This window comes from Idiotropiscis lumnitzeri, chromosome 22, assembly GCF_059441095.1.
Source record: "Idiotropiscis lumnitzeri isolate Australia: NSW breed Sydney's pygmy pipehorse chromosome 22, RoL_Ilum_1.0, whole genome shotgun sequence".
Taxonomy (NCBI): Eukaryota; Metazoa; Chordata; class Actinopteri; order Syngnathiformes; family Syngnathidae; genus Idiotropiscis; species Idiotropiscis lumnitzeri.
Window position 1 is genome coordinate 5,683,392 of NC_142412.1, and position 26,519 is coordinate 5,709,910.

The following is a 26,519-nucleotide window of genomic DNA, read 5'->3' on the forward strand; positions in this document are numbered from 1 at the left end:
GGAGGAGGGCATGTTCGCGTCAGCAGTTGAAGATGTTGCTCGTTCTCTTCTTTTATTCCACAAAGATCGGGCTCCTTCCCTGCCAGATAGATTCCATGTCCCAAGAGCTCGTTTTTGTAGCAGGGGATCAGAGCGGCTCCAGCTGGGCTGGAACATTGTCTGTGTCCACGGAGAAAAGTGATGAAAAAAGAGAGATATCCTCCTCAATAGCTGCAAAATCCCGCACCTTCAAAAATGCTTAAAAAAAAATACAATATATATAATAAATATATAAATATATATATATTGTGCAAGAAACCACCCTGCCCGAGGAAAAGCAACAAATCAGAAACAGAAGTTCAGCATAAGGAATGTTGCACTATACTTGGGTGAAGGATAAGAAAAATAAAAACCAGGAAATGATTCACACATTCATTAGAAAAACAAGTCTGAATCTTCTTTCCCACGCCTCCTGGGGAGACTGCGACCTGAACGCAACGCCTGAGACCGCTCTGCCATCCTGTCTCCCTGGAGACAGACCCCCATTATCTGCTAAGGTATGAGTTTGCCTCAAATGTATTTTATTATTTTATTTATTTATTTTACATGCCAGACACATCTAAAAGGGAAAAGAAGACAATATCGATATAAAATCAAGTAGAATGCGCTTTAAGCACATTAGTGATAGACCGATATGCTTTTTTCAGGGCTGATACCGATACCGATATTAGTAGTCATGGCGGCCGAATAGGAGCACCTTCCCCGGGCACGGGCGGTGCCAAGCGGCCCCTAAGTTTGCCCTAATGGAAGCTCAAAACATAATTGTCTGATTTTAATGAATCAGTCAAATATCAATAATAAGAAGACAAAATGAATGGCCAAGTGTACCTAATCAAGTGGCTAGGGAGTGTAAATTAGCAGCTGAACCCACGCCTACTGGGGAGACTGCGGCGATCCGGCGGCGTTATTCCCATGACCCGCCGGGCGGCGTTCTGCCCGTCAGCTCCTTCTTATCCACCTGCAAAGCAAATAAAAAAGCTTGGCAATATATGGTCGTCTTTAGTTCCATGTCACTGCTTTACGTCCGGAATGTGCACATTATAAAAGTTTGGTTTGAATGCATCATGGGGGCATTTCTACCAAAATGTACATGTGAGGGAGCTAACGGTCGTGATTGTCACAGCTGTTTACATCCGTGGGCCCACTTTGGTTAGCTCTGCTCAATTCATTTCTGATGGCCTAAAACCTTAGCAAATTAATAAATGTAATGATCCAGAAGCTTGTAAAAGCAGCCTTGGAGGTGAACAAGAAGTTCCCACTATTGTTTGACATGTTTGTTATTAATTTCTCCTTATTTCCAGATAGAGGGAAACAAAAGTTATTATTATTATTATTAGGGCCCGAGCAGTGACCGCTGCGAGGTCCCTATTGTTTTTCTAGAAATTGGGACGCCATTGCAAAAACACATTCTGAAAGACAATTTGATTTTGGAGCACACATACATGCACACTGACAAGATTACAGGGGAGCAGGTAAAAGTCGGAGTAATTAAATAAATACAAAAAGAATGGCTGGGGAATAAAAAAATAATACGTTTTAATAATAATTTGGTTTTTTTGTTATAACATGAATTTCACTCTGTCGTCAGCAAACTTGACGATGGTGTTGTTGCCATGGGCCGGGTTTATAAACCAAGAGCTTTACAAGAAGCTACTGCCACGCGTTGCGAGCTACGTATAAAATAAGTACGTCCAAGTGCAATGTCCGCCGTAAGTTGGCTCTTTTTTTTTTTTTAAACGGATAAGAAAATATGTTCTACCAGGGGAATTTTTACCATTTATATAGGCCAATTAAAAGAATAATGTGTGTGTGCGCATGTCAAAAATAAATATTTAAATAAAAATTGTGCCACCAAATTTGTAATGATTTGAAACTACTACAACAATTACCATCATCACCCTAGTGCCTTCCCTGTGGATTTTGTTGTACGCCACAGTATCCACTTAGCTGGCCTGTTTTATCGCTGTTCATAGCCTCCTGTCGTATAAGTTACGAGCATATATGAGGGCGACAATTTCTACACAAAGTCCAATATATACAGAGAGAGAGAGAGAGTGAAATTCATGTTATAACAAAAAAAACAAATTATTATTAAAACGTATTATTTTTTTATTCCCCAGCCATTCTTTTTGTATTTATTTAATTACTCCGACTATTACCTGCTGGTACGCCGTCCGGTGTGCCCTGTGAAATGAAAGGTGGCATTCTTTATTTATTTATTTATTTATTCATTTGTCGTTCATGCTGTGTCAGCATGGTCAACTTCCATTCGGTTAAACTTAGGGGCCGCTTGGCACCGGAGCTTCCATTCGGTTAAACTTAGGGGCCCAGATTTTTGCAAGGTCAGGTTAGTGAATATACAGTATATTAGTTTGTGACCTCACCTGCCCAAATGTGATTTTATGTGACATGAATGTGAGCGTTGACAAGTGTTATTGTGTGTCGCACAGAAGCGACCCAGTGAGTTCAACAGTTATGTACGTTTCAAGAATGAGGGGTAAAAACAAAACACACAAGAACAAAATATTTTTTTTTCTTCCAAGGATAGAGTAGTATCTTTGTGAGAATACTCAGGCCCTGGTCCTTTGGGGGCCCTAACCTCGGAAGTGTGAAGCAAACAAACTCGCCGCTTCGTCACTGTGCTGTCCTTACTCTTTCAAAATTACCTTCTATTTCAAAATAATAGTAGGCTATCATGTTTCTTGTAACTGCACAGGAAATAACGTTCTTTGAGGTTATGTTGAACAAGACTTGGAAAGATGGGTCAAGGGGCAATCACAAACATTTGTCGGAGGCAGTAATATTTTAGACCACATGGCCATTTGGATGTGTTTCAGTTTGCGAGATAAGTTGGTGAATTCCCTTCAGACAACCTCAAGCATTGACGCACTTGTCTTGCCTAATCGGAACCATTTTCAACATTTGAGATTGGTCAGTAATATTTATGCTGATCTAATTTAAAATCACTGTACAGTTTAAAACCCAAGTTTGACTACTCAAATGAAACCTCAAGTCTGGGCCACGTTGATTGCCAGGGTCTCGTTTAGCACACGGCTTTGCTTTTTAAAATTTTTGGACACATGTGCAGTTCCACCCGACCTGGTCCTGTCCATCTGGAAAACCAGTGACAGAAATAGACGTGTGTGAAGGACAGCCCCTTCATAGCGCACATCCTGCCTGCTGCAATGGACCTTCACCCAGGCACGGTGCCCTTTTGACGAATCCGACTGAAAATGTGAAATTTGGAATTTTTAGGAGTGCCAGGGGGTTATTATGTATTTTGTCCTTTGTGGCGAAATAATTATTAAACACAAACTTTGAAGCCCCGCCCCTGTCATATAGTATTTCGTATATATATATATATATATATATATATTTATTATATATATTGTATATTTTTTTTAAGCATTTTTGAAGGTGCGCCGCTACTTCGCCCCATGAATAAAGACTGCGCCTCTCGCAAACACATTTCTGACAGAGGGCAATGGGTATTGGTGTAATCGTAGTGCCATCTAGACAGCAGCCCTGAAGACATCTACCCCATAACGTTGATGATGGCCCAACGTCTCTCCTGTGTGTGCGATGCCGAGGGGGGCGTGTGTGAACCTGGGGAACAGTTCACGTACCGAATAGATCGTGTCCGGGGGAACGTGCTCATCACAGTTGCTAGGGTTCACACACTGGTTGGACTCCTCTCTCAACTGCCTTGATGTAAACTGAGGGCAGGTTCCTAGTGCTCCTCGCAGTGATTTATGAGAGATCTCTGAAATGTAAACCTGAAAAATAAATCACATGCAAAATATACAACACCCAAGGAGGCCCGAGCCGCGATTGGGACACATCCATCACCCGCCAGCACCAATGCCCTGCTGGCTCTGTCCTTTTTGTTATTCTCAATTTTTCCTTAGCCTCACACACTTGATGCCCATCTGCTTGGACATAATATAGATCTGAACGGCCCGGTCTACTTTACGCCTGGTTAATTGTTTGTGTGCTGCAGGTTCCCCGAGGGCTGCCCTACTTTGCTGTAGACTTTGGACTCCAAGATTCGTGGTGTGGGAGAAAAATCAACTGTGGTGTCACAAGAGGTTCGAATCCCACCTCAGACAGTGCCCATTTGAACCCATGACCTTCAGGTTAGGAGACAGCCACTCTAGCATTGAGCAAGGCCACCCTCTTAGGAAGCCGGACAAAGATTGGCAAGGCAGTAATAATTCAATAGCCTTTACTACTCTAAACATGTCATTCTGATTCATTAATATTTGATTTTTAAATTAATCCAGATGTGATTGTTTGAACTGTAGACTCTCAGTTTTAGTTTAAAACAGGGGTGGACAAACGATGTTAATTAAAATAATCCCAAATTTTCAGTTCAGCAGAAGCATTAAAATATTATTACTTTTATTATTATTATTATTATTATTATTAGGGCCTGAGCAGCGAATTCAGGTCGCAGTAACCCCAGGAGGCGTGGGTTCGAATCCCACCTCAGACAGAGCCCATCGCTCCGGAGCTTCCATTCGGTTAAACTTAGGGGCCGAGATTTTTTATTAAGCATTTGCTAAGATGGATTGTTTAATTTTCACGTACTGCACGGTGCCCTTTTGACGAATCCGACTGAAAATTATTCAGAAAAGACTCAAATTAATGACTGCCCAGGCTAATCATGACAAGACACGACAAACACGAGGAAAAAGCATGAAACTAACACTTGGCCCGAATAGGAGCACCTTCCCCGGGCACAGGCGGTGCACACGGTGCGTCGTCTCCGACAGATACGAATTAATCCAAGAAAGCGCTGAACCTGAAATGCCAACACAAGTTTCAAGGCGTTTTAATAATATGTTATGATCAAGTGTCAAAAGCGGCGCCAAGATCGAGTAAGAGTAATACAGTGAACCCTCGGTTATCGCGGTTAATGGGGACCTCGTAGCGGTCGCTGCTCGGGCCCTAATAATAATTTCTACAAAAACAATAGGGACCTAGCCGCCGTCGCAGCTCGGGTTTCATCGTAGTAGTAGCGCCACCAACTGGTAAAAGCTAATACAAGTTATTTTCTTTATTTTTGTTTACCGCAGCTGAGACTTGGATGCCTTCTAGTGTTGTGTTGCTCAGTGTTATTATGTACAAAATGGCCCTCCTCACTCGTTTGACCCCCGAAACATGCAAAAAAATGTTCATTATGTGCAGGCAAAGAAGCAGATGTATATTGACCCTATATATATATATATATATATATATATATATATATATATATATATATATATATATATATTAGATATTTATTATATATATTGTATACTGGCGAAGTGCTTACTATCCAGAAAAGGCCCTTTGTCAGTTCTTCCCGAGCCTCCTGGACATTAGCGTTGGCACAATGGTTGCTTTTCCCTGCTTCCTTCCGTTTGGAGATATTTTTCAGTTGAAGTCTTGTTCTTATTGCTTGCAGTGGAAAGCCATGCCCGATGAGACTGGTACCCTTCTGGCCTCGACGATTGGCCCAAACACAGACTGGTACTGTAAACTCAAAGCAAAACCTACCCGCCTACGCTTCTCAAAGTTCAGCGCCAGCAGACAATGAATTTTCAGCACTAAAAAAACGAAACTTCATTAACAGCTAAACTAAACGTTTCCAAGTGAGTACAGCTCAACCTTTGAAAACATTCGAGCGGCGGCCGCTGGGGACACTCAGGAGAGGAATGCAGGAAGATTAGATATTTTATTTGGGAAGTGACCGCTCCGCCATCCTGGCAACTGGTAATGCTCTCTTGACTGTGTTTGCTTTGAACATCTTGGCTGGATTACTAAAAAGCACTTTACTTTGGAGTCAGCCAGCACTTCAGAGTTCATTTTAAGATTCTGATATTTGACCTCCAAGCTCTAAATCCATGATTCCCAAAACCTTCGCTCAAGAGAGGAGGTGGCAACACTGAAAAGTGTTAAGAACGCTCCTAAAGCTAACGTTAACGATGCGGCCAAACGGAGGGTTGCTTTCAAAGACTTTGGGTCGTCCTCTGGGCCTCCTGCCGGTGGGACATGCCCGGAACACCTCCCCAGGGAGGCGTCCAGGAGGCATCCCGTCTAACCACTCCAGCGCCCCGTCGTGCCGCTCGGCGAAACTACACCGCAACATGCTTTCTGCAAAACAAACAATCAGATGAAGCCTTTAGGATCAGGGTGCAAAAGAATGACCCCTGTAAACATGCAAAAAAGGGCAAAAGTCGGACTTTCAAAAATTCATAGGCCATTGAGATCTGCAAGCGAGGCACACCTTCAGCAAGCCCGGCGCCGTGGCCATGTAGCCCGCCACCTCGCCGGGCCGCGCTCGCGTCAGGCTCACCTCCACCATGTAGGCCAACGCCTTTTTTTTTGTCTCTGGTTGGCCTGCGGGGGGCAGCTAATCTGCAAGTGGGAGATGTAGTTGTGATTGTGGACAAGCAGCTGCTCGCCCGCCGACAGGTGGCGGTACTCGGGCCGCCGCCGGTACACGAACTCGGCGCAAATTAAAGAACTGAAAAATAAACAACACAAAAACAATAATATTCTGTACGAGCAAAAATGTGCTTGCGCTTATTACTGTGATAGCAACGTACACCGATTGTGTTGCTTCTCAATGCCAGACTCATCTGATGATTGTACTGCCTTAATTACTGGTGCCTTTTTCCCTGGCGTGGGATCAAATTGTCAAAGTGGATGCTATCCAGAACTGTCCCACCTGGTTCCCTTTCAGAATGTGCACAATGATCGTTGGACCGATTACACAATCATCTTTGAAGTAGCTATTTCCCCACGCCTCCTGGGGAGACTGTTGTCGCGCCATGTTTTTGAGAAAACGTTTCAGAAACTTGGCAAGCCAACAGCCGGTGCCAAGCGGCCCCTAAGTTTAACCGAATGGAAGCTCCGGAGGAGGAGGGCATGCTCGCGTCAATACTACAACAGAATGATGTTTGCTTATTGTAAAGTTGCAATTGGCACTGACATTGTCAGCCAATGGTCACTTGCGTGTGGAAAAACTACCAATGCGGCCGATGTAATTGAAAAGTCTAAATTGTACCTAAGTTCAAAAGTCATTGCAACAGAATATGGTGTAAAATGTCTGGCTCTCATTTTTTAGACTTACTTTCACCACAAAAAAATACTCATGGAGATAGAACCAAACAAATTGACACGAAACTTTTATAACAGCTAGACCAAACGTTTCCAATGTAAATTTCCACCTTTATTAGCAGAGGTGTGGGGGGGGGGGGCTTTAGGCCCACTGGCATCTGGTAATGCTCTCTTGAATGTGTTTGCTTTGTTCTTGGGATTCGAACCCACGCCTCCTGGGGAGACTGCGACCTGAACGTTGCGCGCAGAAGCAGCGACTCTAGAAATTTCTGCATTTTTTTTTCTTTTATAAACAGCTGGCATTTTTACTCCACCATTTTAGTTATGAAAACATTTGTTTCCCCCAATCTGATGATATCCTCTCCTCTACCCATATTCAACGAAAACTTTGAAGCCCCGCCTAACTCATTCACTACAAGCCAAGTAAAAAAAAATGGATCTTTGACGTCTTTAGCCGTCAATGGTAGTAAATGAGTTCATTCTGAATTTTTTTTTTTTTTTTTTTAACTCACAACTTAATTCTCATAAGATTACGATGATTTTTTTGGGGGAGCTTTTATAACAGCTAAACCAAACGTTTCAAATGTAAATTTCCACCTTTATATAGTGTAGAGAGTTGGGTTCAAAATGCATCTAAAATATTTCCTGTATGTAAATGAATACGCTGTATGTTGTTTTATCTGTATGATCATGTGAGGAAACTGCAGAGTAAGTGGAAGCAATAATAATGTGGAAGGCTCAAGACATTTTGCCTGGTGTTTTTTTTATTTTATTTTTTTTTATTTAAAATAGCTGAATTTGTCATTTATGCAAAAGAAATTATGGCTATTGTTAAAAAAAATATTTGACCAATTCTGAATCACAGCACAGCTTGAGAAGGTATTTCCCTCCATCCTTTTTTGATTTTACACATTTATCACACCACATTGTTTTAGATCATCAAGCTATTTTCAATTACTATCTCAATGACAAGTAAACAAAACATTTTTAGATGATTTTATTATTTTTTTTAAGGCAGAGGAGCCAAACCAAAAACCATCTACTACCATCCGGGACGGACTTCCCAGCTCTGCTAATTACAATTGGTCGTCCCACCCTTGAATAAATGAAATCATCTAGAAAACACATTTTATATTCACTTGATATTCAAAATCTCAAACATTTGTGAATTTTTATAACTCATTAAAGGGCAAATGTTTTTTTAAGGCACTTGTAAAGTGCTATTTCCATTTTTTGATAATATAACATTTTTTTAATTTAATGAAGTAAGTTGGCCCATCTGGAGGATACCATCAGGAAAATACTGATAGAGACGGGAGAAAATGACCTGGACACATTGGTGGAAAACTTCTTAGGAAGTAGGTCAAAATTCAACAGTGGTCAAGAAGTCACAGTGGTGATTTTCCTTAAAATTATTTTGTGTTTTTCTTTTTAATCAGTGGAGCAGGAGAACTATTCTTTACAGTGCTTTGTAAACTATCAGCACTGGCATGTGGAAGACATCAAACAGGAGATCGCTCAGGTTGGTGCCGCTTATATTCAACACATAAAAGCACCGTGTTACATAAAATTAAGCACCCATTGGTATATTGTTAAAAAAATGCATGAGCAGATTTCATTTAAAATTAAAGAAGATGATTCACGGTCTGACATTGACTGTACAGCTGCCCTTGAAATCTTTAAAAACGGTCGCGTGGATGTCGGCCACCAGTGTCCTCATACCCGTCCTGTACGGGAGAAACTCAAACTGGACTCTGATGCGGTTGTTGGGAAGCAAGTTGACAAGTCTGAGGAGAAATAAAGAACAAGAAAACAGTTCAGTTCTTATGATCGTGTTACCGATAAAATTCGGTGTTGACTGGTAAAACTGGGATCACGGGCTGCATTTTTTTAATGTTCTAAGGTGCATGAGAGGTTGAAAGGACTGCTTCAAATCAAAATGGCCGCCTTCCTGTTCAATTTCCAACGTAGGTCTTCGAGACTTTTCGTGCATTCTGTTATATGTCGACCCAGTTTTGTGTCCATCGGAAAAACGTGTCAGGGGCGGATTTGATTTCAATTTCAGACTCAGATCTTTGATATGAACCCTGTGGCCTTGGCAGAGGTCTTGCTCGAAGGAGTTTGTTACCCGTATTTCAATTCCTGCCGCAGGAGTCCACTTCCCGACAGGGTCAATGTCAACCCTGTCAGGGTTCGGGAGGAGAAACTTAAACGTCTCACTGCTGGAGCAGCAGCGGCTTCTAAGTCCCCTTTCCAGCGGGGAACTTTGAAACATTGTATCCGTCCGCCTTTGCCTCGAGAGGCATCGCAAAGGACCACAATGGATTTTCTATCATGGGGAAGGCCCGGGACACCCTCCGCGCCCCTCGGCCTAAGTTTTGGGAGCACTTTATTTTCTTGAGATATTCCACCTTCTAAAAAAAATACAAAAACTAAACAAATGTACTGTACAAATTTCTCAAGTAAACCATTGAGGAGGTCAAAAACTCCTCATGCCACATATTCCAACCAAACATGAGCAAGGCAAGGCAAAACCTCTACTTTGAGCCAAACCCAGGCTCTGCGGAGCGACCATCTGTTGCAGCCAGGTGGGTTCAAATGTAGAGTTCGGTTAGAGGGACTAAAGTAGCGATGTCAGAACAATCTGAAATGAAGGAAATACTGGACAATCAAATTAATGACTTTCCAGGCTTCAGGATGCCTTTCTACACTATATAAAGGTGGAAATTTAAATTTTTTATGTAATCAGCCATAAAACATATATTAAATATCATAAATTATTACAAATATATATATTCTCTCTCTCTGTATATATATCTATCTATCTATATATATATCTATATATATATCTATATATATATATATTTATTATATATATTGTATTTTTTTTTAAGCATTTTTGGGAGCCAGTGATCCATCTGAGGATCAGGGGTGTCCAGATTGAAATTGATGTTCATAAATACATTTTCACAAAAAAGGATATAAATAACTTTTTTTTTCTTCCACAGAATGTTTTTCCCATTCTCTGGCCGCGGCAGCGGGCCGCTTGGCACCTTTGGCGAGGAACAATTGGAGGGCAAGTCTGGTGCCAGCAGCCGCGGTAATTCCAGCTCCAATAGCGTATCTTAAAGTTGCTGCAGTTAAAAAGCTCGTAGTTGGACCTCGGGACGCGAGCTGACAGCATCAAATGGGCCGTCAATGCAATCAAATGATTTTTGTAACCATCAATAACGACAGTCACTGTAAAAAAAACAAAAAAACATGTATATGTATATATATATACATACATGAATGTCTAAATTTATGAACAGTGAACCACATGTAAATGAGGGATTTCAGAACTGATACGTACCTTCTGAAGGGTGGGCGTCCGTGCGTACATGTTTGGGCGACAGCATTAAGTTCCACTCTTTGCCGTGATCGTAGCAAATTGTCGCTGACTGATTATTTTCCATTGTTTTCAAGTACCAAGCAAGAACAATGGAAACACAGTCCTCCCACACATCAGTGACTTCAAAGTGTGCACATTAATAAGCGTACAGTGGCAATTTTTAGCTTTTTATGTATAAGTGTGTCTAAGGCGTTGCGTTCAGGTCGCAGTCTCCCCAGGAGGCGTGGGTTCCCAAATTCTGTCAAGATAATGCCCGCTGGAAAGGGGACTTAGAAGAAATGAGGCAAAAAGCCAAAAAAATGGCATGCATTGTAGTTTCGCCGAGCGGCACGATTAGACTGAAGCGTGTGTGCGTGTGCAATCTAATTTTCACGTACTGCACGGTGCCCTTTGCTTGTTGTCATAAAAAATGGATAGATATTGTTAAGAAGTGAAAATAATTGCTGGTCCGCACCAGTTCTAAGCCAGCTGCTAGGCGCCGGGCCCTCTGAGGGAAACCTATATATATATATATATATATATATATTTATATATTTATTATATATATTGTATATTTTTTTAAAGCATTTTTGAAGGTGGTGAAAATATATCCATTGCCAACCTCTAGATGTACCAAATTGGCCTCCCGCCAAATGCCTATATGATTTGATACTGAACATATTATCACTTTATATTATCACACTATCAATTTCTATTGTTCCCGCCAGCTCAACCCCAAACCTCACAATCACATCAATGTGTAGATTAACCTTATGACAACAGACCCAAAAAAGCTGCACAACTAACGTATAAAATATTGATAAATTTGCTCGCTGCAAAAAATGGCTTCGGGGTCCTGGATAGCTGCTCGCTGCGGCGGACATGGGGGGGACAAAAAATACAAATCAGCAATCCACCTCTTACAGAAATTAAATAACCAAAACTAATAATTTCCTAATTTTTTTTCATTGGCCAAATCTTTATTTTATTTTATTAAGACCCATTTTTTCAAACAGCAACATGTTTTTTTTGTACACGTTATTTCATTGAAAAAAATCTGTAAGTCAGCAAAATGTCATCAAATTACGAGAATTAAACAGAGGCGGCAGAATTACTTGCGATTCATCCTTTTTCGTGAAAAGTTGTGGGAGTAGCATGCTTGTACTGCAACTGGTGGATCCAGCTGCCACAGCACGGCTCACTCACTGGAGCCTTGATGCGTTCGCTTGAAGTGTTCACTCACTACAGCTTTTCTCCGTCATTTTTAATGTCCGCAATCCTCACAAAAAAACAAAAGTCTGCATGGGAAAATGCACGCATACCCTTTAATTTCTGATCAATTCTTTGGCCTACTAACTACTGTCCTGCAATTGACTGCCGACCAGCCTGAGGTGTACTACACCAAAGTATTTTTTGACATGATGCTTGAGGTCAAAGTTCCAAGAACCAATGGGCATTGTCTAATGCTGTAAATATTAATCTTATCATCGTGTTTTTAAATCAGGTTGGAAACCACTGGTCTCATAATCAGCATTTCAATTCATCAGGCATGGATTCTCCTTTGATTGCAGCCAGGGCATTGTCGACCATCTTCTGCACCATCCTCGATACCATGGCCGCCGATATGGCTGTATTTTTTTTTCCATTTGATGAATGTTTTGTTATTATTTTTTTTTTTGCATTTTTGATAATCAACCCCTGAATTCTGCTACCAGGATTAGTGCTTTTTTCTATTATTGAAAAAACAAAGCATTGATTCAACCGCCCCCAAAGAAAGCGGCGTGCCGAGTAAAACCGAGCCTAATCCTGACGAAGAAAAGAACCGCACTCAACATGGCTGCGCCCTTTTGATATAGATTGGCAAACAATGGCTTCTGCCAAGGTGCTAAATGACTTGCAGACGACTGTAGAAAGGTGGAAATTTACATTTGAAACGTTTGGTTTAGCTGTTATAAAAGTTTGTTTTTTTAGTGCTGTAAATGCAACGGGCGGTGCCAAGCGGCCCCTAAGTTTAACCGAATGGAAGCTCCGGGGGAGGAGGGCGGGCGTGTGTCACAGTTACGCACGGAGCTCCGGGTGAATTTTACAAATTTCTTCTAAGTCCCCTTTCCAGCGCCAACGCGACTGACAGACGTACAAACGCCCATCCCGAGTGAACGCGATACGGTCGGATACACCTGAAAGACGAGGACACAGAAGGCAGATGAACACCGCCTGACCAATCAGAACTTACCGTCCCTCCATCTTGACACTGCAGGGGAACTGGGGCGGTTCATCTGGGAAGAAGTGGGAGAAGTTCTGCTTATATTTATATATATATATATATATATATAACCTAATTAAATAAGTGAAATAATATGAGTTGAAAAGAGTTGAGACACTAGTTGGTCTTGACACACGGTTGATAAATTTTTAGGGGTAACATTTCAAGAAAGATTCTTCCAATGGAAAAAAAAGTTGCAGCACCGTAATAGCCACGCCTTTTGCCAAAACGTCACAAAATTCGGCAGAGAGTAAGATCATTGTCTAGAGTCTTTTGCATGTCCCCATGGCAGAGCGGTCTAAGGCGTTGCGTTCAGGTCACAGTCTCCCCAGGAGGCGTGGGTTCGAATCCCACCTCAGACAGAGCCCATTGAAAGTACCACTTCAGCCCTGAAGACATCTACCAACTTATTTTACATCGTAGTAGTAGCGCCACCAACTGGTAAAAGCTAATACAAGTTATTTTCTTGGATGTTTTTCTCCCTTTTAAAGCCGAGGACCCCAACCAGCGCCGCAAACACAGTCAAGAGAGCATTACCAGTTGCCGCCGAGTGAGTGTACACGCGTCGCTTATTCACTCCCGGCCACATTAATAGGGACAACTACACCTTCTAATGGGATTCAGTGCATTCAATTCGAGCATCTTCTGTGGACATTGATGTCTTTCGCCTTCTTCAGAGTGTCGCATGATGGTGTCTTTAGACCCGTCTTTATCAGCTGATGTTCCATGAGGGTGTGACTTACCTGTCAAAAAAATAGAATTCTTGCCAGCTGAGGTGTAGATGAAGAGCGAGCTAACGCCCAGGACACCCTGGAGTCCATAGCCGGCCCTCGGGCACGGAGCTCCGGGTGAATTTTACAAATTTCTCCCCAGGAGGCGTGGGTTCGGGTTGATTGATCAAAAGCTTGCATTGTTGAAAAAAATCAAGATATGCATGAGTGAATTAGCATTGGTGTCTGTGCAGATTTAGACTTTCACGAAACGCTCCCGGGAAAAAAGGTGGTGATACAAAGATATTTATTATAATCACAATATAGTCAGTGTAATCAGCGCGTCTCGCAGCAGCTGACGGTATGGCGCGAGACGATCGCTGGAGGAACGCCCACACAGCTGAAAAAACAAAAACACATGCCTCGTGCCCGGGCGGGAGGTCACGGCGCCGCCGCCATACTTTTATAACAGCTAAACCAAACGTTTCCAATGTAAATTTCCACATTTATAGATTGTAAAAAGGCATCCTGAAGGGCCATTTGTCAACGGATTCGTCCTCTAACTGCCGCACTCTGAGCAGTTGTAAGGCTGCAGGCCACTGTGGACTCGCTGGTGCTCGAAAATTTCTCGAGGGCCATGGCGAGCAGGATGCCTCAGTTCTGATTCACACCAATCTTCCCCCAGGGAAACACACCGAGGAAGACGAGCTGGAGGAGCAGTTCGTGAGGGGCTCTGGACCAGGGGGGCAGGCCACCAACAAGACCAGCAACTGCGTGGTGCTGAAACACAGCCCCTCTGGGATTGTAGTCAAGGTTAATTGTTGTTATTAAATCCATCATTAGTATATAAAGGTGGAAATATACATTGGAAACGTTTAGTTTAGCTGTTAATGAAGTTTCGTTTTTTTAGTGCTGAAAATTCATCTCAGCTAAGCAATCTTCGGGCCATGTGTAAAGCGGCCCGATGACCGAGGCCCGGGGCAACCCGCCGCGTTCAGGACCCAGTCTCATCTCAATGGGTCTCATCGCACATACTTCCTCTAAATTCCAAATTTGGGCAACTCCAACTCTGGGATTCGTCCAAATGAGCGGAAAGCAGACATTCCATTTCCGACATCGTATCCCGTGGGCGGCAATGGCAACTGGTAATGCTCTCTTGACTGTGTTTGCTTTGTTCTCAGTCGCACTTTTAAGTGCCATCATTTTGTCAAAACGTGTATATTTTTTGTTGTATTCTTTTTCTCACATTTTGAGCGCTATGTGAGGCATTATCTCATAAGGGAAATACTGGACAATCAAATTAATGACTTTGACAATCTGAGAATCAGCAGGCACGGCCGCGCCTGCCTCACATAGCAAATGTGTACAGTGCGAGCTGAAAATGCATTTTCAGCTGATGTTCCATGATCCTGACGAACGGAGTTGAGGATGGCCTGAACTCGCGGCACAGGACAAACGCGGTGCCCACCCCTGGTCACCTAAGATTGTCGATTTGTGATGAGATGAGCATTATACTGTTTCGAATTCTCTTAATTAGTTCTCAGGAAGTCTCATTTCCCTTCCAGTATATTTATTATATATATTGTATATTTTTTTTAAGCATTTTTAAAACGTTTTAGCCACAAGGTATGAAACTAGTGAAAAAAGATCTTTTATCCTTTTCAAATCTACAGGATGCCTTTCTACACTATATAAAGGTGGAAATTTACATTTGAAACGTTTTTTTGACCACATAATTCATGTCTTTCGTGCGTTATCTGCACAACCGCTACCTTTTTCCTAGATTTTGAACTATGCAGTTAATACAACGGTGCGGCTTTTCTGTGGATTTTTCTTTCACCGGTAGGGGCGCTCTATAGTCCAGAAAATAAGCGGAATAAATCTCGATTTTTATTTTTTCTTGGGTCTGTTCTGTTTTAATTTGCAAAGTTGTTACCGTGTTAAAAGGCACTGTTTTAAGAATTTGTTTATGTACCTCTATGTGCATTCACAGTACAAAATCGTTCTGTACATGCAGTAAACAACTCATGTTTTTCAACATTTCAACGGAGAAAAAGGCGTGGCTATTAAGGTGCTGAAAAGTCAAATAGTGTTGAATAATTGGAGTCCACATTTACTGGTTACTTTTTTTTCTTTATTATTTTTTTCTTCATACATTTTTTTTTAGATTGAGCTACGAGGCCGATACCGTGCGTGTGCGTGTGTGTGAGCCCTACGTTGCAGTTCGAGTGACATTGTGTGTCCTCTCATCCTTCCAGCTTGACACAGCACCCCCCTCCTCCGCTGCGGCTCATTGTGGTGCATTTGTGTTTGTTATCAGCTTAAAACACAGTTGTTGCCTCAGAGTTTTATCACGAAACCGCCACGAATTCAACTGCAACGTGAAACGTTTTCGCCGTAAGGGGACACCTCGTTTGCTCGTTTTATTTTGGCCAAGGAAGTTCTGCATAGAGGGTCAGATGCAAGGGTTAATGTTGCATGGGGTTTTGACAAGACACCTATTGATCAGGCCAAGAAGTGGTTTGACACCTCGGGGGAGTCTCTTATTTTTGGCGAGTCCTCGGCTGGGGGGGCGGGCGATATGCCCCCTTAAGGCTGGGCCCTGATGATGGATCAATGCCCCCGAATATTTTTTAGACCCGCGAAGCACTGAACCCGCGAAAGGTGAACCGCGAAGTAGCGAGGGTTCACTGTATGTATAAGACCAAGACCTACAAAAAAGTCTCTTGGAGCAATGAGCTAGGTTTTACAGGAAGTCGGCCATTTTGAATTTACTTAAAAGGGGGCGGGTCACCACAATGGACTTTGTGTAGAAATTATTATTGGGGCCCGAGCAGCGACCGATTGGATGGCTTAGTGAGGTCCTCGGATGGGCCCCGCCGGAGGCCGGCAGCGGTGCCGGCGGCTGCGTCGAGAAATGCAGGAGCACATACGCCTCTATGATTGATCACTCTGCTAATAATTTCCTGATTTTCATTCCTTTGAGGGACTTAACAGCGGAGAAGCCATTTTTCCTTGTCTCCTTTGAAACTGGCTAGTTACACTCAGATGAAGAGCTGTGTGTTAAAAATACCGTAGGCTTGATGAGAATATTTCCGCATGAGCGCGACACATACACAGACGTTCGAATGAACCATGTTTAATCGGAGGTTAGGAGGAGATAATAGAACGTACTTATCATTTTCACGGCTTCTGCTGCGTTTGGGTGTGTATATATATATATATATATATATATATATGCGTTTTGGTCAACGTGGGTACGAGCTGTCAAGCAGACAAAATAGGAAGTGCAAACGAAAAATTTACTGCGTTAAACATCACACAAACGGGATCACATTCGTCTCCGACGTCATGCCGAGACACGACAACGGAGCAAAGATCATCCCCTTCTTTCCACTAATCCTCCTGCTTTCTTGCACAACTCAATCAAGCTCCCAAGTGCAACGTACACGCTACTTTCTGGAAAGGAACCTAACCAGAGCGAAGAAACTCAAATTCTGAAAAATGTCAGAAGAATGTCTCGTTCTCGTCTCTTTAGTCGCTATTGAGACTGACATGTCCGCACGACACATTGACTTGGATACTAATATCAGTCTTTTTATGGAGAGGCTGATGAAATTTGCATTTAGATTGAAATGACTTGGGCACGGCCAGGACACCACCGAGGGCCGCAGAAACGAAAGAGCGAGGCGAGCTTTCAGGGGACGGCGAGTCGAAAGCTTTGTTGGCTCATCCAACTGCAAAAAAAGACAACAAACGACAGGCCGGTGCATGCTCGCACACGCTCGCAGTATCATGCAAACTATTTTCCCAATTATTCTCCGCAGGTTTGCAAGGGTCGGGCTTCGGGAAAAAAAAGGTTCACCATCTCAGGGGGTCAAAGACATACTGCATATGCGTAAATGAATTATGTCGGACAAAACAGAAGTGGTGGTCAAGATGCTTCATTTGTATCATTTCAAAGACATTCTTAATTTGCATAAATTGACAAGAGTCAACGTGCACACAATCAAGAAGATTACATGCATGTTTACTAATTTTGAATAAGTAATGCTATTATTATAATGTTAGGATGAGATTTTTTTTTTTTTTTTTTTTTTTTTACAAAGACTGAGTAATTTCTCCTCAAGATGTGAATAAGGAACTTTTCAAGCCCGATGACGACTGACTTTTGTATCGAGCCGATTTCAAATGCGGTTAGGCCACCCAGATATCCATTAAGTGGACGATCGAGTTGAGCCATAGACAGTCCCTCAGCCAAAATGTGCTTATTCTAGCTATACTCTTGTAACATTCCAACGGTGCGACCAGTTCAGGGCGGGCCCCTCGTTTCGCCCAAAGACAGTTGGGATAATCTCCAACACTTTTGATACTATAGACTGTACAGGGAAGGAATGGTTGGAAGAATCTTAAGCAACACCCCTTAAGAAAAACAGTGCCATCTGCAGAAGTCAAAAAATACAACTGTGTCCCTACTAGTCTCAACTTGGTATTCTGCAGCTTAGCCCTATATTCTTGTACTGTTATTTTTATTACCCGCGTGCGTCGCCTTCCTTGCGTCTCGTTAACCTCACTGTTTTTCTGAAAACATAAAAACAATAACACTAGAAATACAGACTATTGAATGTTTTTATGTATTCAGATTGGATAAGATGTTCGGCCAGCAGTTTATTGTATATAAGCCTCGATTACCTCCGATTAGCGCCATGCCAGGTGGGGGGTAGGCCCCCCCATTCACCCGGATATCCGTCCATCCATTCCATTATCTGGTACGCTTCTCCTCACGAGGGTCACGGTGGTGCTGGACTCTATCCCAGCTGACATCGGGCATTAGGCAGTGTACACCCTGAACTGGTTGCCAGCCAATTGCAGGGCACACATAGACGAACAATCATTCACCGTCCCAATCACACCTAGGGCTAATTTTGAGTGTTCCAGTAACCTACCGTGCATGTTTTTGGAATGAGGGAGGAAATCAGAGTACCCGGAGAAAACCCACGCGTACACTGGGAGAACATGCAAACTTCACGCAAGAAGGCCAGAGTCCGGATTCGAACCCTCGACCTCTCCACTGTGAGGTGGATGGGCTAAACAGTCATTCACCATGCCGCTTTGAATTCATTTGTCAGATAATAATATAAATATGAATGATCAGGCTTACACTTTTTTTTTTCTTTTTTGTTTGCTTCCGACCACTTCGCTTGTCAGTTGGTGCTGAACTATTGTTTGTTCTGTGATTGTAACTTGGTATCAGCAGAACCAGTAATTGTACACATTTCATTTTTTACACCATCTGGAAAGAAACTGAGGAGGGTGGACATTTTTTTTTCCTAACAAATGATCACTGGAAGTACGACTTAAATACGACGTCGGCGAGGGTTACTGATAGACGATAGCATGTTTCCAGTTGACAAACATCACTTTAGTTTGACAATATTATTACATTATAAAACAAAATAAGTTTCTCATTAAATTAAGATTTGTTTTTAATGATAATTTTCCCAACAACGTTAGCATCCATTTCATGAAATGAGGCTTTATCATTTTGAGAACGACTATTGTGAGGATCTCGAAACTCAGTACTGTTGTGCAAATATTGATGAGATGATAAATATTTTGTGGTGATGACATTGAGTGTGCTAGCGCATGGACCTTAAGTTACATTTGATAATTTCTACAAAAACAATAGGGACTTCGTATCGGAATTTGAACATGTCTTACTGGCTAAATGAATGAGGGAAAGATGATTACGCTGCGGATTATATTGTCTGGCTTCATATCTTTAAAAGTGGTCTTCTCAAATCTGTTACTAATGGCCTCTAAATCAGTTGTGGTAGAGAAGGGGCGGGGCATCAAAGGATGGCAGGCGTGCTGGAGAATATCCCAGCCGTGTCCATTGTAAAGTAAGTCTAAAAAATGAGAGCCAGACATTTACCCAAGATTAATTAGTGTAAATTTCCACCTTTATATAGTGTAAAAAGACATCCTGAAGCCTGGGCAGTCATTAATTTGATTGTCCAATATTTCCCTTATGAGATAATGCCTCTCAAAGTGTGAATTAAGCGAAACAGACGCATGCATGTATACTAACGAGGATGCCTGTGTCCGACGTCGGCCGTTGAGGCCAACTGTCGCGTCAGCCTAGAAGTCAGCGCGTCGGATGGGAAAATGACAGAAGAACACATCGCGAAAGCCGACGGAGAATGGCTCTACAGCAGGGGAGTTATTAAGCATTCATTTATTTGTATTAGGTTCATTTTGTCTTAATTATATGAATCTAGCGTTGATACCAATGGGCTCTGTCTGAGGTGGGATTCGAACCCACGCCTCTATCATTTCGTCAATGGCTCCACTGACGTCTTTTTCTCATGTTTCCATCCATTTACATAGATACACTAAATCTGAAGCCACACATTTGCAACCCATTCAGTCTATGATTGGAGGTGATTTAACGTTAGTTTCATGCAGCAGCTCTAAAGAGGTGTCTCTACTTTAATGCTATTAGATTTCATGAGTTTTTACCGTTAGTTTATTTGTTTCTATTTTTCTAAAATGTCTCTGCTTTCTTGTTTTGGCAAGTTGTTGTTTTGCAGAACGTCTGGCTTTCCTTCTCCTAATTATTCTGTATGACAACTAGTGGAAAGGTTATATGTGCAAATATGGTCGCTTTGTGGGAAGTAAAAAAAAGGGGACTTAGAAGAAATGAGGAAAATTCCCCCGGAGATTGCTCTGATCTGATTAGTACACTGATCTGACCCTCTAGTCCTCCTTTTTAATAAAATGTATTTTGGGGGGTGGTGTATATAGGAGGGTAACAAATTACAATGAAAAACATGTATCTCTGTTTTTTTAATGTATTTTTTTGTTACCACCCCTAAGTTTGCCCTAATGGAAGCTCCGGAGGAGGAGTGCATGCTGTGTGACAGTGAAGCCGAATAGGAAAAACACAAAGAGATCTCCAGAAATCAAAGAATATTTACTGATGAGAGGCTGACATTCCGAGGACTCATTGTAAACAAGGTCTCCAAAAGTATTCAGTAATCGGGCTGCATTGGCCTCCGGCTTTTTCCGTCCTTCTTTTCTAAATAAATTTGATATTTTGTAATTCAGATGTCTTATTCGCTCAAGTCAAAAGCTCCGTTAGAACATAAGACCTCTTATTTGATAGCAGCTTCGCAATTCTTGCATCCATTGAACTTGTGATTTTTTTGGGGACCCAGCGAAGGTAATTACAGTGTTATAAGAGCTTTACAGGCGTTCTGACGCCTATGTAGTCTTACGGGAGTTATTTTCTCATCATTAGATAATGCCAGTTCAAGCATGGAAATGGATGGGAACTCTGACCACGTGTCTGAAGGCAAAACTTGATCATGTCGGAAATACATGCAGACTGCAAGAGAACAGGTAAATGAAAAAAAATGAATGAAGCTTCTCCACACCTGCTAATTGCCACATTAACTATACTTCCCTTTATTGCATTCAGTAAACACCATTTTTTAAAATTTACAACACAATACGTCGCTGTTCAGCAAGGTAAGGGTGGTCGTGATTGGCTTGGCGTTAATGTCCCTTTGTGCTTCGATAAATGTTTTATATCAGTGTGGGGGTGAAACGTTGGTCTCTGCGGAGCTGTCTGAATATTGGAGAAGTGAGAAGACAAAGTAAAACAGAACAATTAAAATCACTCTTCAAATACATATTGTTTGGTAAGCAAATCAGACACGAAGTTGAAGAAGCGAAAAAAAATAGTCCCCTTTCCAGCGGGGAACTTTGAAACATTGTATCCGACCGTGGAAGGCTGTTGGCGGGCACGGCGCGGCTCATAGCCGGCCCTCAGGCACGGAGCTCCGGGGGAATTTTCCCCTCATTTCTGGGCCCACTTAAAAAATGAAAAACACAAACCCTCTTGGCATTTGGAGCCCGTCCAGCTGGAAGGACAGATGCACTTGGCCAGGAAAAGGAATCGGATATCTGCGCGCGGGGATTTCATGTTAGAAAAATGTTTAAAAAAGAAAATAAAGCATCTTGAGGATCTTAACCCGGGCTAATGAAGTCATTTTTTGCAGTCACCGATGCAACGGTGTGGCTTTTCTGTGGATTTCTTTCACCAGTAGGGGGCGCTCTCGTCTTAACAAGTGTTGATTCGTTCCAAACACTGTCATTACGTGTTATTTCCAAGCCCATTTCTGATATAATATTTGATTATCTTTACCTGAAAGCCATTGTGGAAGTTTCTTTAAGTACAGGTTATTCGTCAGGGCGCCGCAATTGTCAGCCACGCGCGACGAAGCGCAGACACAATGCGGAATCAGACGTTCTATTTCACACTTCAGACAAGTTAATGAAATAGGAGCTGTCAGGGTGGCAAATAAAGCCTCACACCTGCAGGGCCACCGGCTGTGAAATTTGGATTGGTGTACAAATTGCTGCAAATTGCTAGTTGTGATGTTTTGAGGTGCATCGTTGCCTCTGGTTGCCGCACTTAGCGGGTCAATTTGATATATGGAATGTCTGTTGTAGGTTGTCTGGTAGAGAAAAAAAAAAAAAATCATAATAACGTGCGTCTGTCCAGCTCAGCGAAGCTTTGTGGTACTGTCTCGGTGGTTGATTCTAGTGATGGGAAAATGAAGCTTCAAATTTGCTTCATGAACCAGTTGTTGTATTTTGGAGTCCTCTAGGTGGCACTGTTGATTTAAAAAAAATGGCAAGTTCAGTGTGCTTTCAGCCCAATGTTGAACAGAGAGTGCCCTCTACTGGAGTGCAAAAATACTACAACTGGTTCGTGAAGCAGATTTGAAGCTTCGTTTGTAATGTGATACAAAAAAAGCTTCTTTCGACTTTTGTTGATTTGCTTTCAGGACCATAAAAATAGGGATAGAGTAAGATCAATGTCTTGAGTCTTTTCTAGCCAATTTTCAATCGGATTCGTTAAAAGGGCACCGTGCAGTACGTCAAAATGTAAAAATTTATATTGATTGGCGCAAGGTGTATAACTGAATATAAACATATACGCGTGCAGACCAACGACAACCACACGTCAGGTGCGGAATGCAAAGGTTCAGCTTTAATTTTGCGCCATTAACCGCTTGGCCGGGCGGGCGGGGCGGGGATGTGAGCTGCACGGCGGCGGTGAAATTGGGCGGTGGGATGAACTGGACAGAAACGTTATAGCAAACGAACCCTAACCCTAACAAGCTCGATGGGGTTGAAGTCTGGAGATTCTTTTTCTTTTTTTTGTTTGTTTTGTTATTCATTGAACTTGAAATGCTTGACCTTCGCTTAAAAAAAAAAACAAAAAAATAAAAATACGTGTTCTCTAACTTTTGACCGACACTATTGGAAAAATCAACTTTTTAGTGCCATAAAAATACAACTTCATCATATGCACATGAAAATATTTTTTTTCAAGAAAAAAAAAAAAAAGAAACACTCGGCTCAAGAATGATTGAGTTGTGCAAGCTGTCCCCGTTCCAAAGCAATCAGTTGAATCCAGTACAACTCTTGGGGCCCTCGAGGACCGGAGTTTGACACCTGTGTTTTCAAATCAATTGAACAGGAGTTTCCGCAATCTACCGGCGATGCTTGGTGGCGGCAAAGAAGAGGAAGGTGACGAGCGACGCCCCCTCGATACCAACAGAGCAATCGAAGTATTTCTGGAACTCACTCTGCGATTGGCTGGCAACCAGTTCCGCCTCCCAATTTAAATGCTTCCCTCGTTATATTGTCAGATTTTTATATTTTAAAAGAAGCCTTGTTTCAGATCGCTGTAATCTGACTCACAAAAAAAAAAAAAAATTGCTGCTATTCACTCCATCAGCTCCCTGCCTTCACAGATCACAATGTCATCTGCAAACATTACGGCCACTCCGATGTTCGGCATGAATGCTGGAAACGGCGAGTAGTCGAGGGGACGCATGCTCCCATCTGGGTTCTCTCTCTTTGACTTCTGAATTTGATTAAAAAAAAAATAATAATCGGACAAATTAAATTCTTTGAGACACTATTATTATGCAAGTTCCATTTGGACCAAATTTATATTAAAATAAAAAAAAAAAGTGCAAGTGTAGAAATATTGGACAATCAAATTAATGACTGCCCAGGCTTCAGGATGCCTATTTATGTTTTTGAGGCTTGGGCTTCCCGTGTCCTACGCTGAAGTGCACACGCTCACCGATTCGAGTGTCAGAGGTCTTTGCTTAGGGCCAAACGCACGTGTGGAGCATACAAAAAGGAAGTTTGACAATTCACTTAAAAAAATAATGAAAATGTAGACACTTTTCTTCATAATTGTGCTAGTTTCGAGGCTGCACTCAATGCCTGCCCCCTAAAAATAAAATTAAAAAAAACTCCCGACCTGAAGACATCGTAATGTTATTATTTTGTTATACACACAGTGCCGCCAAGTGGAATCAAAAATTACATTGGAAACGTTTGGTTTAGCTGTTATAATGGATGAATGTTTTTATGGCAGGCCTACTGACGGGCTTTGACACTTTGGTTTTTTTGAACTTGCCTGAATAATTACTTTGATAGACTGACATTTTTGAGAAATCATATCTCATTGCTGAGTCTGATTGGAACGGCGCCGAAATGGTGGTGAATATTAAAAAGAAAAAAAACACCTTCCCCGGACACAGACGGTGCCAAGCGGCCCTATTTTTGATTTTAACTCATTCACTGCCTTTGACACGTATAATGGTCAAAAACTCTGCAGTCTTGTCCAGACCCTTGACTGCATGTTCAATAGTATCCTGCTTTGGGCGCGCCGGGGTGTTCGGGTGGACGGTTCCTTCGGCCATGTTGTAAATGTACCCGAAGAGAAGACTGATTTTATTCTCCCGCTCTTTTCCGCTTTGTTTTGCCTCCAGGAGAGCTGCCAGCGGCTGCTAACTGCTCGAGTGAGTGTTGAAGTTATCATAAATTCATGGCACATTTTATCTAGAGTCAACTATTTGCAAGGTGGAGGGAAACAATGGGAAAACTTTTTAAGAGCTGTCTCCAGGCTGCTTTGGATGCCAAGTGGGCAACATTTGACACATACAATGATGCTATACAATGTTAGATGAGATAATGTGAGAAGAATGCCACCTTTCATTTCACAGGGCACACCGGACGGCGTACCAGCAGGTAAAAGTCGGAGTAATTAAATAAATACAAAAAGAATGGCTGGGGAATAAAAAAATAATACGTTTTAATAATAATTTGGTTTTTTTGTTATAACATGAATTTCACTCTCTCTCTCCCCGTATATAGCATTATGCCTCACGAATGAAACGTTGTCGCTATTGGAGTTAAACATTGGTGTGTTGCGTGTGGGCGAAGAGGAGAGTGGACGAAGAAGAGCACGTTCCCCCGGACACGATCGTCTTTGATCATGTGACTGAGCTGGGTTGTAAATTTATATTCAGACAACTTAAGGTTCGTTGTACTATTACGCCGTTTGTCCTTATTTTTAAAACAACTTTACAAGAAAAAGGGCATATATATATATATAATATATATTATTATATCAAGAAAGTATTTTATATATATATATATAAAATATATATATATATATATATATTTGTCGGCATTTGAGGAATGGATGGACGCGGCCCGCCAACACGTGGTCAACTGTGAAGAGAACCATGACTTGATAAAAAATAGCGGAGTGTGTGCTTGTCCATATTTGCTAACTGTCTAACATTGATAATTTGACATGTTGTCAAAATAAATATAAATGAAGCAGTGGCATCTGTCTTTCTGTATAAGTGACTGGATAACTTGCTGAAAAATTGCGCTCTGCGAGAGGTCAGGACCAATTGTCAGAGTGAGCTGAAATGACCCAGACGCACTGAAATGCAGAGTTGAAAGGAGTTTTGTCCTAAGTGATATCGCATGAAACCTCAGGACTTTTCTAAAAGAAAAAAAAAATTGCGAAAAATCTTACAATATTCTCAAGATTGATTCCCCCAATAAACATTATTCTTACAAGATTACAATTTTTCTTCCCCCCAATAAAATCCCAATTCTGCTTATAAGACTGACCTTTAAAGTTTGTTCTTGAAGTTAAATCAGATTCTTGTACTACTTTTTCTTAGAAAAAAAAAACTATTCTGAAAAATATTGAATTCTTGAAAAATATGACAAAAATCTCAAGATAGACTTTTATGAAAATATTCACGGAACTTTTGAGGCATTTTTATTCTAGGGTGACTTTTTAAATGGGATTTTCTTTTCTTTTTTTTTTTTTTAGATTTTAATGATTTTTTTGGTCAAAATTGATCAGTGATTGTACTTTTTTTTTTTTTTTTTTAAGTCCACCTCCATCCTGCTCTGCAACCTTTCCTTGCCTGTGTATGTTGGTATTCAGGCCCTGAAGACGGCTGCCAACTTATTTTTGATCGCAGTGGTAGCGCCACCAACTGGTTAAAACAAATACAAATTATTTTCGATATTAGTAATCCCCAATCGCACACACACACACACCCACGCACACACACACGCTGAAAGTGACCAAGTGCAGTAAAGATCGGAGCGGGCAGACCGCCACCAAGTTTGAAACGTCAAATGAAAAGCACAACAAGTCTCAACAGCTTCTATATATATATACGGGGAGAGAGAGAGTGAAATTCATGTTATAACAAAAAAACCAAATTATTATTAAAACGAAAAGTGAGTTATGAATTTTTGAAAGTCCGACTTTTGCCCTTTTTTGCATGTTTACAGGGGTCATTCTTTTGCACCCTGATCCTAAAGGCTTCAATCTTGTGCGTAAATGTATGTTGAAATATAATATAAATTTAATATAATAATATCCGAGCCCCATGGCCGCATATTTTCCCCCACTTGATCACATTTTTACTCCAACATGCATCAATTATATGTACCAACATTGTTCAATTTTCTTCTGACAAACCACATAGAACTCCTTCCCCTGTCTTCTCTCTAAACTTGATTTAGCCTGACGACAAGCTGCTGGGCCCAAATCCACAACAAGCCTCTTCATTATTGTCTCTAATTCCATCCATTTTCTATACCGCTTATCAGT

General features: G+C 41.6%; 1 protein-coding gene across 50 annotated transcripts in view; it reads left to right on the forward strand.

Annotated features, from left to right (window-relative positions):
* LOC148316170 (uncharacterized) overlaps positions 1–26,519 on the forward strand; it is a 67,421-nt gene that overhangs the window by 23,867 nt on the left and 17,035 nt on the right. For 5 of the 50 annotated variants that reach the window (XM_088286992.1, XM_088286994.1, XM_088286996.1 and 2 more), the window contains 7 exons: positions 4,040–4,127; positions 5,489–5,553; positions 8,586–8,668; positions 10,155–10,246; positions 20,793–20,893; positions 23,046–23,136; positions 24,358–25,125. In XM_088286992.1, the coding sequence (XP_088143118.1) occupies positions 5,498–5,553; positions 8,586–8,668; positions 10,155–10,246; positions 20,793–20,893; positions 23,046–23,136; positions 24,358–24,555 (621 nt within the window). In that variant the 5' untranslated portion in view covers positions 4,040–4,127; positions 5,489–5,497 and the 3' untranslated portion in view covers positions 24,556–25,125. The other 45 variants (XR_015840288.1, XR_015840289.1, XR_015840286.1 and 42 more) reach the window with 36 other exon arrangements.